The sequence below is a fragment of the Seriola lalandi genome, unplaced genomic scaffold, assembly GCF_002814215.2.
Source record: "Seriola lalandi dorsalis isolate HSWRI2012SDOR001 ecotype SW California unplaced genomic scaffold, Sedor1 jcf7180001961914, whole genome shotgun sequence".
In the NCBI taxonomy this organism is placed as follows: domain Eukaryota; kingdom Metazoa; phylum Chordata; class Actinopteri; order Carangiformes; family Carangidae; genus Seriola; species Seriola lalandi.
The window spans coordinates 1-1,038 of NW_019432583.1; the positions used below are offsets into that span (position 1 = coordinate 1).

The 1,038-nt window shown below is 45.7% G+C and overlaps 1 protein-coding gene across 1 annotated transcript; it reads left to right on the plus strand.

Annotated features, from left to right (window-relative positions):
* Window positions 1-128: 128 nt before the first annotated feature.
* LOC111669828 (GTPase IMAP family member 2-like) lies at window positions 129-646 on the plus strand (the record flags this gene model as incomplete). Its single annotated transcript, XM_023426322.2, has 1 exon — window positions 129-646. A coding segment is annotated over one exon (518 nt), but the record flags the coding sequence as incomplete, so codon positions are not given.
* Between the last annotated feature and the right edge of the window lie 392 nt (window positions 647-1,038).

Below are 1,038 nucleotides of genomic sequence, written 5' to 3' on the forward strand. Positions count from 1 at the left end.
ATTTAAGTAACAGGCTTGAACATTATGGATGAATGACTGTTGATGTGTTGAAAGTACAGTGCTCTGACTCCTGGTGGTCAGGTGGTATCTCACACTGTCACATGTCTAATCACCTGTGTTGTTTTCAGGGTGTAGCTCTGACCTGAGGGTGGTGCTGGTGGGTCAGGAGAGAGTGGGGAAGAGCTCAGCAGGAAACACCATCCTGGGAAAGAAGGAGTTCGACTGTAAGTTCAGTTCCTCACCTCTGACGCTGAGCTGTGAGAAGAGAGAAGGTGATGTTCAGGGTCGCAGAGTCTCTGTGGTCGACACCCCCGGACTCTTCAGCTCTCAGCTGTCTGAGGAGCAGGTGAAGACACAGCTGGAAGAAGCACTAAAGCTGAGCTCTCCAGGTCCTCACGTCTTTCTCCTCACCATCCAGCTCGGAAGATTCACTGAACAGGAACAGAAAGGTCTGAAGACTCTGGAGAAGATGCTGAGTCCTAATGTCTCTGAACACACCATGGTGCTGTTCACCTACGGAGACCGACTGGAAGACACTGACATTGTTCAGTTCATCAGAGAAGACAAGAACCTGCAAGAGCTGCTGAAGAACTGCAGCGGCCAGTACCAGGTGTTCAACAACAAAAAGATGGAGGACAGGGATCAGGTCGAACAGCTGTTTGACAAAATAGATTCAGTCTCTCAGAGAGGACGATTGATTTATGAGAAAAGATCTTGGTTATTGAATCTAAAGATCAGAGTTTGGAGGATGATTTTTGAGAAAAGATATTGGTTAGTGAATCTAATCATCATGGTTACTGTTGGTTATTTAACACTATCAGTAACTTCTACAGATGGTTGAGAGCCACATAGAATGAGAAGTAAATATTTTTTCTCTCATCATGTCAGCCCGAACAGACCACCCACCATTTTGAGTTCCCCTCTCCTACAAGTGAGATCAGTTCATTATGTAACTTTAACATGCTTGTAGTCAGAGACGTGCACAGACATGTTGAGGGGCTGTTCCTGAATGACGTATATGTTCATTTAACCAACCAC